This window comes from Anarhichas minor, unplaced genomic scaffold, assembly GCF_050575085.1.
Source record: "Anarhichas minor isolate MPS153535 unplaced genomic scaffold, ASM5057508v1 ptg000038l, whole genome shotgun sequence".
Lineage (NCBI taxonomy): Eukaryota > Metazoa > Chordata > Actinopteri > Perciformes > Anarhichadidae > Anarhichas > Anarhichas minor.
The window spans coordinates 2,681,298-2,696,776 of record NW_027466484.1 but is presented as its reverse complement, the minus strand read 5'-3'; the positions used below and the strand labels follow the sequence as shown (position 1 = coordinate 2,696,776).

The 15,479-nt window shown below is 40.9% G+C and overlaps 1 protein-coding gene across 3 annotated transcripts; it reads left to right on the top strand.

Annotated features, from left to right (window-relative positions):
- Positions 1-345: 345 nt before the first annotated feature.
- Positions 346-5,944, top strand: LOC142967768 (putative N-acetyltransferase camello). 3 transcript variants are annotated; one of them, XR_012958954.1, is made up of 3 exons: positions 346-493; positions 844-992; positions 1,540-2,146. XR_012958954.1 is itself a non-coding variant. In XM_076107333.1 (3 exons), the coding sequence occupies exon 3, from the start codon at positions 4,955-4,957 to the stop codon at positions 5,627-5,629; it is 675 nt and encodes a 224-aa protein (XP_075963448.1). In that variant the 5' UTR covers positions 346-493; positions 844-992; positions 4,941-4,954; the 3' UTR covers positions 5,630-5,944. The 3 variants fall into 3 exon arrangements, 2 of the variants coding, with proteins under 2 accessions (XP_075963448.1, XP_075963449.1); XM_076107333.1 differs by lacking the exon at positions 1,540-2,146 and adding an exon at positions 4,941-5,944; XM_076107334.1 differs by lacking the exons at positions 844-992; positions 1,540-2,146 and adding an exon at positions 4,941-5,944.
- Positions 5,945-15,479: the final 9,535 nt, after the last annotated feature.

Sequence of the window (15,479 nt, the reverse complement as noted above, 5' to 3'; positions counted from 1 at the left end):
AAAATGCAATTATACTGAGAGTTGGTCTGCAAATGGCAACAAGATTCCAATACGCAATAAACAGGAAGTGGCGCAAGCTGCGTTCACTAACAATTTAAAGCTCGTATTTATTTAAATCTATTTATTTAAATTAGTGAAATTATGAGCATCACATCGCTTCAACCTAGTTGTAATTCCGCGTATACACACCAAGAATGTATGTTAGAATGAGAATAACATTTAAAGATCTTATAGCCTACAACATTCAAAACAATCATATGACCGAAGGATGGAGTTTAATATAACGAGAATCCTATACTGGATTTACTGACGATTGATTTTCCCACTCTACCGACATTCCCTGAATGCATCAAATCCGACGGGCGGAAGTAAGTGACAAATAAAATGAGACGTTATTGACTTCTGGAAACTTTGCTATCTTCCGCATCTCTTCACACACACGTACGCTCAGCACATCCAGAAGCTGCTGCCATAAAGCATTCAGTTAAACCCGGTAGGTTGTGTTTATTCATCTTGTTTATTCCTCCAGAGCGAATCAAATCGTGAAGCTAGCGCTGATGCTAGCTGCCGTTAGCTACCGTTAATCAGTGGAATTAGTGTCCTTTGAACAGGACAAAACTAGGTTCATATTTGTGCTTTTTAATTGTGTTAAATGTTTAATGACGAGTGATAAAGTTGTTTAATGGCCAGCAAAGTTGGCACTACGAACGCACCGTGTTTTTTTCTGTTAAAATCCGTTATACAACGGTGACTGAGTCACGTGACCTTTGAGGTTCATTGCTCTGTTGATCATCATAACTTATTCATCATTCATCATTTCCCTTTATGCCTCTTGGCATGTAGGGCAGCAACAAAAGTCTTCCACTCCTGTCTGTCCTGGACGAGTCTCTGGATGGTGCCCCATGAGTGGTTCAGGCTCTGCATCTCCTCCACAGTTCTTCTCCGTGTGTTTCTTGGTCGGCCTCTTTTTCTTTTCCCTTCTGGTGTCCAATGTAAGGCTGTTCTTGTAATATCAGCAAGATATTTTCTCAACACATGTCCTATCCATCCCCATCTTCTTCTCATTAGGATGGTCTCCATGCATTCTTGTTGGCATTTGTCCTACAGTTCTTTATTTGAAATGGTGTTTGGCCAGAAAATGTGCAGTATTCTCCTTAAACTCTGGTGTGGAAGGTTGATAGTCTGTTGAGGTCTTCTTGTGTCATTCTCCAGCATTCAGAACCGTACAATAGGTTTTATATTAATATCATATATTATTATAATCGAACAATAGGGTGGATAAAACACAGCTCTGATACATTTGAGTTTGGTCTTGATGGTGTCCTGCTGTGACCTCCATGTGTTATTCAGTACTTTGAAAGCGTTCCTTGCCTTATTAAGACGATTCTTGATGTCTTTATCTGTGCCATCGTGTCTGACAGTGCTGCCCAAATATGTGAACTCGTCAGTTTTAGGGAGATCTTCTCCGTTAAGCTGAATTGGTGAGGGATTGGGAATGTTCAGAGTCATCACTTCTGTTTTCTTTTTGCTGATCTTCAGGCCAATCTTCTGACCAAAATCACTGAGGCGGGATGTTTTCTCCTGCATGTGCCGATGAGTATGTGAAAGAAGAGAGGGATCATCTGCATAGTCTAGATCTTCAAGTGATGAAGAGTGTCCATCGAATGCCTCTATTTTGGTCTTCAGTTGTTTGTCTCATTACCCAGTCAATAGTAATATTGAAGAGCAAAGCTGACATCACACATCCTTCACCTGTTTTTACTTGGAATCTTTGGAGGCTGTTTCCAACCCTACATGTGAAGTTGGTATAAAAACTTTGGATCACATGAACTATATCTTCAGGGATCCCATAATGCCGCAATATACGCCAAAGGCTTTCACGATGAATGGAGTCAAATGCTTTTTCAAAGTCAACAAAGTTTATATACAGTTCCCTCTGCCACTCTGTGCACTGCTCTATGATGTTACGTAACATGAATAACTTATTAAACAATGATTAATCTCACATTTGATTTATTATTGAGCCTGTTGAGCGGAACACAAACACTGATGTCACACTCCGTTAAGAGTAAAAACCATGAGTTCTTACAGTCATATACAGAATGTAAAAGAAAATAATAAACTTCAATAAAGACCATTCCGAGAATGGGTCGTTTTCAGACTCTTTGATTAATGTATTACAATGTGAGCATAATATTATCTATATTGTATTTGTGGTTTACACAAACAATTATTCTATACTATTTTAGTTACAATTTTGTTTACTGTGGATTTTTTACTTATTGAATATTCTTTACTGTTTTATTACTTATTTATAATACTTATTTTGATCTTGTGTTTTTGACAATGTCTCTTGTTTGCACTATACGAACACTATATACAAGTTAATAAAGGATTATCTTATCTTACTCCACTTACTATTGACCGATAACAATATCAATATTCTAGTTTACTCATTATTACATGAACACGTGACATGAACCAACATTGATGAGGATCCCTCAAAATCTAATTATAATTCATGATAATAACATTATTTAATCTCCACAGTGTCTTGTTGCTTATTTACATACGTACGTACATGCATACATACATACATACGTACATGCATACATACATACATACGTACATACATACATGCATACATACGTACATACATGCATACATACGTACATACGTACATACATACATGCATACATACGTACATAAGTACATACATGCATACATACGTACATACGTACATGCATACATACATACATGCATACATACATACGTACATACATACGTACCTACATACGTACATACATGCATACATGCGTACATACATACATACGTACATGCATACATACATGCGTACATACATACATACATACGTACATACATACATACATGCATGCATACATACATGCGTACATACATGCATACATACATACGTACATACATGCATACATACATACATACGTACATACATACATGCATACATACGTACATACGTACATACATACGTACCTACATACGTACATGCATACATACATACATGCATACATACATACGTACATACATACGTACCTACATACGTACATACATGCATACATGCGTACATACATACATACGTACATGCATACATACATGCGTACATACATACATACATACGTACATACATACATACATGCATGCATACATACATACATGCATACATACATGCGTACATACATGCGTACATACATACATGCATGCATGCATACATACATACATGCATACGTACATACATGCATACATACGTACATGCATACATACATACATGCATACGTACATACATGCATACATCCGTACATGCATACATACATGCATGCATACATACATGCGTACATACGTACATGCATACATACGTACATACATACATACGTACATACATACATACATGCATACATACATGCATACATACATACATACATACGTACATGCGTACATGCGTACATGCATACATACATACATGCATACATACATACATGCGTACATACATGCGTACGTACATACATGCGTACATACATGCGTACATACATACGTACATACATACATACGTACATGCATACATGCGTACATGCATACATGCATACATACATGCATACGTACATACATGCATACATACATGCATATGTACATACATGCATACATACATACATGCATACATACGTACATGCATACGTACATGCATGCATACATACATGCATGCATACATACATACATACGTACATGCATACGTACATGCATGCATACATACATGCATGCATACATACATACATACGTACATACATGCATACGTACATACATACATACATGCATACATACGTACATGCATACGTACATGCATGCATACATACATGCGTACATACGTACATGCATACATGCGTACATGCATACATACATACATACATGCATGCGTACATACATGCGTACATACATGCGTATGTACATACATGCGTACATACATACGTACATACATACATACGTACATGCATACATACATACGTACATGCATACATACATACGTACATGCATACATGCATACATACATGCGTACATACATGCGTACGTACATGTGTACGTACATACATGCGTACATACATGCGTACGTACATACATGCGTACATACATGCGTACATACATGCGTATGTACATACATGCGTACATACATACGTACATACATACATACATACGTACATACATACGTACATACATACGTACATGCATACATGCATGCATACGTACATACATGCGTACATACATGCGTACGTACATACATACATACGTACATACATACGTACATACATACATACGTACATGCATACGTACATACATGCATACATACATACGTACATACATACGTACATGCATACATGCATACATGCATACATGCATGCATACGTACATACATGCGTACATACATGCATACGTACATACATACATACGTACATACATACGTACATACATACATACGTACATGCGTACGTACATACATGCATACATACATACGTACATACGTAGTTAGAATGAGCCTCTATATTGCACAACCCAGTTTGCTGGTCAGGCTTTAATAGCAGTGCTACCGACGCAGCTTATGAGCTAATGATGTTTCACATGTAACATCTGTGTTGGCTCAGTTATTAGGAACAACAGCTGTCGGAGTAGTTCATGAAAATGTACAGCATGTTTCTCTGCAATGTGAAGAAGTAAAAGAAGTATTTAAAGTTTCAGAAATGGGATTATCAAAGTGCCAGTACTACCACTGTAATGACAACATGATGCACTCCAATGAGAGTTTTAGGGACATGCTTCAGCACACTGTGATGCTGAGAAGACACAGAATTAAAGGACAAAATAACGAATATATGATTGCAAAGTGATTTATCTGGTTGTTTTGACCTCCTGTTGTTTTACAGAGCAGGGCTGAGCCATGGCCAGTGTTGAGGTCCGGAGGTATCGGGATGACGACGCCGAGGCCGTGAAGGAGATCTTCACCATGGGGATGAGCGAGCACATCCCTTCGTCCTTCATGCACATCCTGAAACAGCCGCCGACCCAAATGGTGCTCATGTGTGTGTTCTGCGCTCTCATGACCAGCTCCAAGTCCTTCCTGTTCCCCATCCTCGCCGTCACCCTCCTCCTGGCCGGTGCCAGGCAGTTTGTCGTCTACATTTTCAACAAATACATCGACACCTCCCTCAAGCAGGACCTCAAAGACATCAGTGAGACCTACATGCAGAAGAAGGACTCGTGCTTCTGGGTGGCTGAAGTTGACGGTCGGGTGGTGGGCATGGTGGCTTGCCTTCCTAATGACAATGCGCCTGCGTGCTTGGAGTTGAAGCGCATGTCTGTCCGCCGCAGTCACCGCGGGATGGGCGTCGCTAAGGCTCTGTGTCGGACAGTAGCTGACTTTACCCGTGACAGAGGTTACGCAGCAGTCGTCCTGCACACCTCTGTGGTGCAAACGGACGCTCAGAAGCTGTACGAGCACATGGGCTACGAGAAGACAAGAGAGTTCGTGCTTCCGGAGCTGGCGGCCAAAATCACAAACTTCACTCTGTTTGAATACAGACTCGATCTACACAAAGATGGGAAAAGTGACTGAGTGGTCTAACATGTCAAGGCGACAGTGCTGTCCATTCATCCAGTGTCTGTGCTTATGCTTTCCCAGCATGCATTGCTCTAACCCTAACCACACACTCGGGTCAGGCGACAGTATCCACATGAGGGACTGTTTACTACACACACAGTAGAAAGGTTTGGCTTGTTTTCTCTTCTTACACACACACACACACTGATCATTTTCATTGTTCTTAGTTGATATATAACTGACAGTCTTGCTTCTTCAAAGTGCTTTGATTATTTCATTTTGTCAATGATTTCCTTTCTGAATGACATTAAAATAAACCGATGGATCTGCGATGCTCCTACCGTTTCTTTTGTGTAACATTAAGAACTTATATCGACCATGATGCTGATCTAAATAAGCAGATCTTAACATGAACAATGTCGTCATAAAATTCATTATCGATTAGATTTAACACCGTTATTTTTAGGGAGCACGTCCTGTGCTGCTCTCAACTCTGAGGTTTAGCAGCACGCTTCATGTACTGAGGTATCAAAGTATTGCCCTCTGTGTGTGTTATTTCTACTTCACCTTTCTCTGCTAATGAGCTGTGTTCTATCTCTAGAGAGCAATCTCACCAGTTGTCAGATTTGTTCATAGCAGGAATAGGAATGTGCTCGGAGTCGGGGGAACTATTTCCAGTTGCTCACTCTTGAAACGGAGCTCTACAGCTCTACATTGTTCATCTCTTCCTTCACCACACGTGTACTGCCGGAGGCCTAAGAGAGTCTGGAAACCTGTTCAGCCAAACAGGAAGAACCGGGGACTGAACCAGGTGTTTATGGGTTTGGGTCAATGCTGAAGTTCTGCCCTGGGGTTTGTTTTGCATACAGGATGCTGCACGGTTCCTGCTGAGGTTGTTGTTTCTTTCTTTCATTACAGATCTAATGAATATATCTGATTCATATCAAACTTGTGATTCTAAAAAGGATTCAAGGAACCTCAGGTTTCGGATTCATGGTCCCCAAAGATACATTTATCTGCCAGGTTATAAAGTGAAACACATAAATATAAAATACACGGATAGAAATATGTCCAACAATTGCTAAAACCCCACAGACAAAACGAGATGCGTAAGCAATGTAGTTATGATTGTTTCATTACAAAAGTTTATTTTGTTTTCATGTTTATTCTCAATTCTTTCCTCAATCCTCTGTATTATTACCGCTACATTTATGAAACATAATATATCAAAGTTAACTTACCAACACCAGCGCTTGCCTACAGTTCAAACACACGACAAAAGAGAAACATGAAACTATTTCCCTTAAATGTACTAAATTGTCTTCTATTAAATTATTATTCACACATTGTCCGTTTATTGTATTGGTTTATTTGATAAGGGACAGAGCACATTAATAAACACATTGCTGTAAATGCGCCAGAGTTAAAGCCAAGAGGCTATTTTTCATCTGTCGTCCCAAGAGGCAGATGTTACAAAGTAAACCTAAAAACAGAATATCATTTACAAAGTGATGCGATATTGATCCTTTACAATGCATGCAGAAACAATGAAGGAAGTGAGAATATTAATATAAGTATATCATTCTTACTAACAAGACATGCAACACAACACACACAGCAAATCAGATGAGGGATAACTGTGTGCGTTGTTAGACTCTATCAAACATCCATCTGTGTTGAAACCCTCTGCTCTCTACTTAACAGTGAATTCAGTAATGTACCTTAACACCTCTGTAGTCTGGTACACCGCTGTGTAGCGGTTCTGATCAGGCAGCTGCTCGGACACCTCAGACCTCCATGGATGGATGTAGCCTGTCAGGGACGAAGCTCAGCCGACTTTAGGACTCTTTAACAGGTACAATTCAACGCTTACATGTCATCTGATCAATGGGAGATGAATGCAAAACGCACACGCACGTGTTTAGAAATGTAAAATGTGTGTGTGTCTTGTTCGTTGACTCGATAAGAGGGTGTTTGTGTTGGAGAAAGCAAACCGAAGCTAACGGCTACTGCTGCTCAGCTGGCCGGCAGGGAGTGCCCCACTGACAGCTGACAGCCCGAATATCAGACATGAAAGTCCTGCTTTTAGAGCAGATCTCAGCCGGTAAAACACACAATGTGCACATTTAAACGGCTAATAATGGAGTTGAGATTATTACAAATCCGTAATGAGCTTTGGCTGGAGATGATTGAGGCGGTGTGGATCCTTTACAGGCAGCTCTAATCGGGATAAAGATGTATTCTCGTTTGGATTATTAATCCGGATTGTTTTTTCTTAGTTTTTCATCCAATTTGGTTAATTTGTCGGGAGATAAATGTCATGCAAGGGAGCAGCCACACCCACGCTGGGATCTGTTGTAATTACCACCAGACACACGCGTCCGAATATTAGTAGGCCTGTCGGAGATGTTTGGGGGATTAATAGTTGCTGATAATGTAAAATAAATGAGTGAAATATGATTGATGTGGTCATTGATGCATTATGTATGTATTATGTCTCTCGGCTTTGAACTCACTAGATGGCACCAGATTACACATTTAGCTCTGAGACGTTTTTATTAATATTTATTCATATTTTCTAACCATGCTCTTTCATCCTACTGTGAGACACACTGTGGTGAAGTGCAGGAGTAAACAGGCTCTGCCTCGTGCTCTGTTTTCTCCTGTCTGCATGATGGAGAGACTGAATATCATTAGCATGCATGTGGTGGAGAGGAAGCTCAGCATGGAACCAGCAGCCAATTCATCTACTTATTATTTTATATAAATATATATATATATATATATATATATATATATATATATATATATATATATAAAAGATATAACCCATGTGATATCTATATAGTATACCCAGATATATTTAATTTACAATAATCTAGAATTATGAAAAGCAGCAAGCTCTCACAGCAAAACTATTTCTTGAATATTAAAATAGTTGCAATTATTTAGTATTTTATAATTTATGATAAATTAAATATATATATGTTATGTGGGCTACATGCACTGTGTATTAGAGCTGAAACAATTAGTCAATCAACCAATTGGTTGATTGACAGCGAAATGAATCAGCAACAATTTAGATAATTGGTTAATTATTTAAGTACATTTATTTAAAAGCAAAAATACAACAAAATAAATGTCAAAGTTACTCAAATGTCAATATTTATTAGTGTTTTTTTATTGTAATCATGATAAACTTAATATCCTTGAGTTTCAGACAAAACAAGTTATTTTATCTTCGTAATAAATGAAACTAGTTCTGAAACCGTCAGTGAGTCGAGCAACGAGAGAGGAATATAGTTAATATAGAGTTTGAACCATTTATTAGGTAAAGTACTCTGATTACTTCTTAACTTAAGTTGATTTCATATCTTTATGCACTAAATCATTTGTTTTTCTGACGGAAAGTAATTTTAACAAATCAATCTGAAGAATTCACTTTGAGATCTGGAAGCTAACGTTGAGCGTTTATCATTCATTTTCATATTAAATGAAAAAATAGCTTCAATCGACTTCATTAAAAGAATAAAATAAACTGATGACACCTTGATGACACAATGATGTCACCTTGATCACACAATGATGACACCTTGATGACACCTTGATGACTCCTTGATGACGCAGCAGTTTGCATATCAGCTCGTGATTGAACTATCTTCGTAACGATGCAACAAGCCAAACTTCACTCATATTTCCCCTAAATAGTCTTAATCATTGGCAGCTTCCAGGAAGTAGACGTGCTCATGGTTACCTTGTTTGGAGGCGTTCTTTGTCCCTCCTGGACCTGCAGTGTGGTCGTGTCGCGTCGCCTCTGTTCCTGTGTTTCGGTGTGAAAAGGCTCCCAGCAGCAGCCGGCGACGCCTCTTTCTCTGCCATTGTCCTCCTTTTCTTTAAGGAGGCCGTTCTTTGATTTCTGGCTGTCTGCTGGTTGTCTCCTTATTATTTCTTCAGTGAGAGACGAGGGCTCTCTCCTCTCTCCTCTCTCCTCTCTCCTCTCCCTCCCAACCTGAATCCCAACACCCCGTCTTTTGGTCCTGCCTTCATCATTTGCATAAAAGGGTGCAAAGAGACTGCAGAGGTGTAGAGCTCTTCCGCATCTGAAATATTGGGCTGAATTTTGTATATTCAAGATGTTTTCCAGACTTTATATGTCATTTTGGGAGTTCTATTTATAGGCCCTGAAGCCACAAACATACTGCCTCAATCAGTCCACCCCTGCTGCAGGTTTAGTGCTCAACACTGAGCCCACAGGCAGTGCGTTGTGTTGTCCTGGTCCATGTCTGGTTGCATTATTCTGTAAAAGAAATATGTCCCCGTCCTGAAGGCTGGGTCTCTCTTTGTTCTGATGCTGAAATGATGCTCTTACAACATCTCTCATCAGCCTCTAAGCTGAAAGCTTTTACACATAAACCTGCGGCGTTTGCTTTCATTTCGAAAAAAAGATGACAACACAGAAAGAGAAGGGAATGAGAGTTTAAAGAAAGCCCAGCCGTGCAGTTAGCTGATAACGGCTGATAAAGGAGAGTTAATCCTCGCTCTGTGACGGGCCACAGCATCAGGCGGCCCGAATGCAATCCGCTGGCTTTAGCTTACAGTGTGCTGCATTACAGAGCATCCCCTGCATGGCCTTTGTGTTCCACCACAATGGAACCGCATCAGATGGAGTCGAACTGGAAAGTGCTTACTGCCGTGTTTCTGTTTCCAAAGTGAAATCCTTTCTGAGGACATTTGACAGTAATCTGGCTCTTTAATAGTATTCCTTTGCTGCATTGATGCTCTTAAAGGCCTTGTTTTTATTGACTGATTTATCATAACTGAAGTGATTATTGTGGCATTTTGTGCTTTAATTATTTGTCCCTTCAGGACTTTAATTGCTCTTTGATTGAGCGTTCCTGCAACTCCAAACCTCTGCATCACGCCACATGATTCATGTGCATACTGCGAGGTAATGCAATGGGAATAAAGACTGTCAGGTTTATTGTGAGAAGCTGTTTTGAGAAGAGGTGTATTTGCAGGCTTTAGGACCCAGTTCCTCAGTCTGGGCCTAAAGCACACTCCCTCCTGCAGACACTAGCGCAGAGCAGTGCTGCCGCTCAGCTGATGCACTCACAGCAGACCGAGCCTTGATGGTGTTTCCTCCGGTCCGTTCGTCAGGGTCCGATCGTCCACCGTCTGCCCCTCAGAAAACCTTCTGCTTTACTGAGCCGGAGGATCCCTGCCGGCTCTCCTCCGGCAGCAGCAGAGGACTGTGGAGAGCTGAGGCTGTGCTGGATCAGGAGAGGGATGGTGTGATTCTGTGAAGAGAGACGCTCCGGCAGCATCATCTAACCCCCCCACCACACACACCTCTCCTAGACCCCCTTCTGTCTGGCCGACGCTCTCCCCAATAACACTCCTGCAGTCCAGACAGGCGAGCAGGAAACATGTCACAGACTAGGAGGAGCATGTACACCCGGGTGAGTGAGTACGAGGTGCTTATCATCCCGGGAGGGGAATGAATGGGCCGGTCTGTGCTGTTTGAAGTTGGTCCTAGTCGCTGCGGCATTGTTTCTGTTGTGTCTGTTCAATTTGTTTCACCCTGTCATCATCTCCGAGTCGATTCCTACTTTGAATAGAAGGGTTTCTAATCCAGTTCAGCGCTGCATTGCTCTGTCTGAGTTGTCGCCTCTTTGTTCGGCTCAGATCGCCCCCCCGGGTTCAACGCTGCTGCTGTGATGTTCAGGTTCAGAGCTCTGTGACGACTCCGCTCTCTGAAGTACGAGAGGAGACGCGACAGTCGGACCATCAGGGCCTTTTGTTATCATAAGACACTGGACACACAATCCATGAGCACCAGAGGACTTCCTGTTTGTCATCCGTCTCTTGAGTCAGCGATGACATCAGACACTCACAGAAACACCTCCTTACTTATGAAGAAGAGACGCTCACTTTGTAATACAGCCTGCATGACATGGTGACCATCTCTTAAAGTCGTTCAGTAGCAATACCGTCTGATACCAATGCCGGTGTTACGGTGCAGCACATGAGGCTGTGTCTCTGTTGTTATCTGCTTTTAAAGCATTACAGTCGGCGTGAGCTTTAAGAGTAGAGTGTCACTAAATAATTCAGCACGCCCTCCTCGGGTCGTCTCTGCCTTCAGCACATGGAAACATGTCGGAGCGGTGACCGAACAACACTGAAGGCTTCATTACAGACCGGTGGCCGGAGCAGAGCAGCGCATTCACAACTCTCTTCTGTTAGTTGTTTTATGACTTTAAAGGATTTAAAACCCCAAAGGCTGTTTGATTGCAGATTGTTGTCGGGTGCATGTGAGTGTTCCTGAAGCACGTAAACCACAGAGTCATGCCTCCGTTATGAATCTGGAGTGTTTGATGGATTTAAGTGGATGTTACAGCTTGAATAACAGATCTCTAGACTGTGACGTAGACGATGGACGTTAGGGCGCGTTTACAGCAATGAAGCAGCTCAAAGGTCTGTTTTCATATTGCTCATGAATTATAAGGTTAATTAGACTGTACGCAATCATGGGAACTCAGGGTCTGTATAACTGCTGCTGCAATGTGATGATGTTCATAAAAGAACACTTCCTGTTTAGTGACGTCTGGTTTTATATGAACACCTTCCAGAAGGAGAGCTGATCATTGCTTCTCTTCCTGATAATGTTTAAGAGAGAAACTGATTCTGTAGCTGTGAGTTCTGCCAGAGTTAGTTTCCTCTAACATAAGATAAGATAAGATAAGATCATCCTTTATTAGTTGGGCTGATTTGCTGAGAATAGAATAAGTGAAGATTGGTTCCCTCGGTGTTATGAGTGATGATATCTATAAATCTGTTGTTCAGCGGCTGTGATTGAGAATGTAAATCGTTCAAAATGCCTCATAAGAAGTGACACCGTGTTAAAGCTTATGTTTAAAGAGCACTGAAACAAACTCTCGATATGACCACATTCCTACAGACTTACTGATTAAATGCCGTCAACTCGTACACTATGGACGGCTGAGTATTAGGTTTAACCGCCACGTATTACAGTCTGATGTATTTTTACCTCTTCTGCTGTCCAGCTCCTAACGGCCACTCACTTTGCATTGCTCTCCATGTCAGTGCTGGTTCCTCTGTTGGTCTAGAGTCTAGAGTATATCTGTGTCTAGACACAGATATACTCTAGACTCTAGAGTCTAGAGTCTAGATCAGGGGTCACCAACCTTTTTGAAACTGAGAGCTACTTCAAGGGGACCGAGCAGTACGAAGGGCTACTTCTTTGATACAAACTTCCTGAATAACAAAGTTGCACAGATCACTTTTTAATAATAATAATATATGTGAAGAGACTGATCACATGTCAATGTTAATTATTCCTCACAATAATTATTAACAATGATTGTGTATTTTGTTCAAAATCGCACCTGTTATATTTTTGTAAAAATGATAATTTCTAAAAAAAATTAGGAAAATATTAACTATATCATGTCTTCACATCATGACTCGTTTGTACTAACCACTACCTTCGTAACATTTTTGAACAAATCATGAACTCTGTTCCATGTTTATACAAATTATCAGTTATGTAGAATAAAAAAATCAACTCTTTCACATGTTTAAATGAATCCTATTACATTAGTACTAATCACCACATTTTGGGAAATTTGGGTCAACTTTGCATTGTGCAATGAAGCCTGCATGCCGGCCTGTAGTCTGTAGTCACCAGCTTTTTTTTGGGTACCTTTTTCTCCACGAAGAAACTAGTAAAAAGTCTCGTCTATAGCCGAGGGGGGGGGGGGGGGTCCAACCCTCCGAGGCACGCGAGCGTCTTTGGTCGCCTGCGTTCAAACCTCTAGTCTGGGCCTTTTCGATCGTACTGCGTTGCCTCGCCTCTACCCCCGCCACCTATGAGTTGTTGCCCTGCGGCCTGTTCCGAGGACTGACGGACCTGACGACGGTGTGCGATCGCGGCAGGGACCTGAAAACCTGAAAACCCAGTGCGGTGCGGCCTCTTCCTTTTAAAATCGACATGAATGCAAGCGTTTTTGATTCAAAATGAACAGAAACTACAAATTTTAGACGGAGCTCCATGGGGACTAGTGCTATTTTTACAACATGCCTTGCAGGCGACTCACATGGTCCCTGCGGGCGACCAGGTGCCCGCGGGCACCGTGTTGGCTACCTCTGGTCTAGACCATATCTGTGTCTAGATCATATGTGTCTAGACTCTAGACTCTAGACTCTAGAGTCTAGACTCTAGACTCTAGACTCTGGAGTCTAGAGTCTAGAGTCTAGATCATATCTGTGTCTAGACTCTAGAGTCTAGAGTCTAGATCATATGTGTCTAGACTCTAGAGTCTAGAGTCTAGATCATATCTGTGTCTAGACTCTAGACACAGATATGATCCGTCACTGGCTGTTCGTTGGAACACATGACCAAGCAGGAAGTCTCGCTGCCTGCAGTGTTTAAACCCTGTAAGTGATGGGCTATAATGATTGGTTATTGTGCCCATAAACTGACTGATATTAGCTTATTGCAGATATATATTAGTGTGTATGGCGGCCAATAAGTAAGAAGACATAGACATGTTTTAGGTAGTCGGTGGTGGGAGAAGTAATAGTACCACAAAGAAATGCTCTCACAAGTAAAAGTCCTGAATTCAAAATCCTGCTTAAAGTTACTTTTCAGGAACTTTTAGCTAATTATAAAATGTAATATGACCTCTGTATGACCTCTGTGTGACCTCTGTATGGCCTCATCAGTAAAGAGAAGAGTGTTTATTTCTCTAAAGTTATTCTTGATGCTCGGGTCGATGAACTCATGCAGACCAAAAGTACTTGTTTTATTATTAAACTAATATTATTGCTGTTTAAATGATCACAGAATCATTAAAAAAATGTATTTTGATGATATTTTGTTATTTGATTTTTAAAACACTAAACTATCGATGTCGTTAAGAGCATCAAACACGGCAATCATATCAACTAAATGAGTTCTTGAATGTTTAGTTTGATATTTCTGAGTGTTTCTCTGAGTTAATCGAAGGCATAGAAGGTGTTTATAATCAGCAGTGAAGACTAAAGGTCTGACAGTAGAGTCACAGATAGAGATGCTGATCATATACATGATCACAGAACACAGAGGAAGAGACGGATTATAACATTTCATATTTCAGAAGACATTCACGTTGCTGCTGTCTGTCTGTTCACTGTCCTCAACCTTTAAACACAGACGGTGAGTGTTCAGCGTGTTCTCTCAGAGTAATACTATCGGCTCCTCTCTGTTCTGCTGAGTCACCAGCACCTCTAGGACATCGCACTGTAAATTGGGTTATGCAGGATTATTTGATTGCTAAATATTGCGGCCTGTCTCGAAACCTTTTTACTGCGCGATGTGTTCCCCACACGTCATCATGCTGCTGGACCCATCACCAGAGCGCTGCTGCTCTTAGGCGTGTGTTTGACATGAAGAGAGTGAAAGACGAGGCTCAGTGGGTCAGAATGACACAGAACTACTTCTTGTTCTGTCTCTTCCCTCAGCAGCTCGTCTCTGTGTGCTCACACCGTCCTGTAAGAGATGTCCTGCAGCTTGTGATGCTCGTGCACTGCAGTCATTACATTACAAGCCTTTGGTTGTCAGGTTGGGGTTAGATTGTGCTTTAGAGAGAAATTGAACGCCACACAATGTTTGATAAGCTGTTAAAATGTACAGTAAGTACAGTAAGAGAACTTTCTGGCATCTGCTCTTGGAGAAGCAGATATTGAGCTCAAGTTACAACTCAAGTTAGATCTCATCTTGTGGTTTGGAACTGATTTCAAGCATTACATGTAATCTGAGTCTGTGATGTATTAGCAATAAATGCAGATTGTTAAAAGAAGTTTC

Excerpts from the sequence above, each read along its gene's own strand:
- LOC142967768 (XM_076107334.1), top strand. The coding sequence starts at position 4,955 with ATGGCCAGTGTTGAGGTCCGGAGGTATCGGGATGACGACGCCGAGGCC.